Source organism: Crocuta crocuta, unplaced genomic scaffold (genome assembly GCF_008692635.1).
Source record: "Crocuta crocuta isolate KB4526 unplaced genomic scaffold, BGI_CrCroc_1.0 scaffold650, whole genome shotgun sequence".
NCBI classification, from domain to species: Eukaryota; Metazoa; Chordata; class Mammalia; order Carnivora; family Hyaenidae; genus Crocuta; species Crocuta crocuta.
The window spans coordinates 274,308-274,903 of record NW_027532882.1 but is presented as its reverse complement, the minus strand read 5'-3'; the positions used below and the strand labels follow the sequence as shown (position 1 = coordinate 274,903).

At 70.0% G+C, this 596-nt stretch overlaps 1 protein-coding gene across 1 annotated transcript in view; it reads right to left on the bottom strand.

Moving 5' to 3' along the window:
* The window catches only part of KANK3 (KN motif and ankyrin repeat domains 3), a 20,497-nt gene that overhangs the window by 10,038 nt on the left and 9,863 nt on the right, over window positions 1-596 (bottom strand). The window contains exon 2 of the mRNA XM_077745695.1: window positions 178-241. Within this exon, the coding sequence (XP_077601821.1) occupies window positions 178-241 (64 nt within the window). The remainder of the gene's footprint in view (window positions 1-177; window positions 242-596) is intronic.

Genomic DNA, 596 nt, shown 5'->3' with positions numbered 1-596 from the left:
CCCAGGTCCGGCGTGAGGGGCTGGACCCGGGTCCCGAGCTCTCCAGGAGCGACGCTGGGAAAGTCCCGGAGTCTGTTGGGGCGCTAGGGGGCGGACAAGCCCCCTACTGGGGTCCTGAAGGGCGGAAGGAGGGCGATCTCACGAAGCCAGAGCCCCCCAGTTCTGCTCGCTGCCCACCTGGGGCTGCCAGTGCGGGAGGGGTCCCAGCCAGAGGACACGAAGCCCGCCCCATCGCAGGGCGCTGGGCCCGCAGAGGGGCAAGAAGTTCAGTATCCCTTCCCGCTACGTCTCCTAATACCCCCCAGAACCCCCACCGGTGCCCCCCGAAAACCAGTGCTTTACCTGAAGCAGCAGACCCCGCCGCGCCCGCACCAAACCCGCCCCCTCGGAGCTCGGGGACGGGTTATCAAGGCCTGGACCCTAACTGATGGCCATGCCAGCCAATCAGCGCCCGAAGCCCTCTGAGCTGTCCAATGGTGAGACGGAGTGGGCGGTGATGGCCCGGCCCACGTGTGGGGCGGGGCTGGGGGCGGGGCCTAAAGTGACTCCCTGGGCACCAGAGGCGGGGGGGGGGGGGGAGGGGGGGGGGGGGGAAG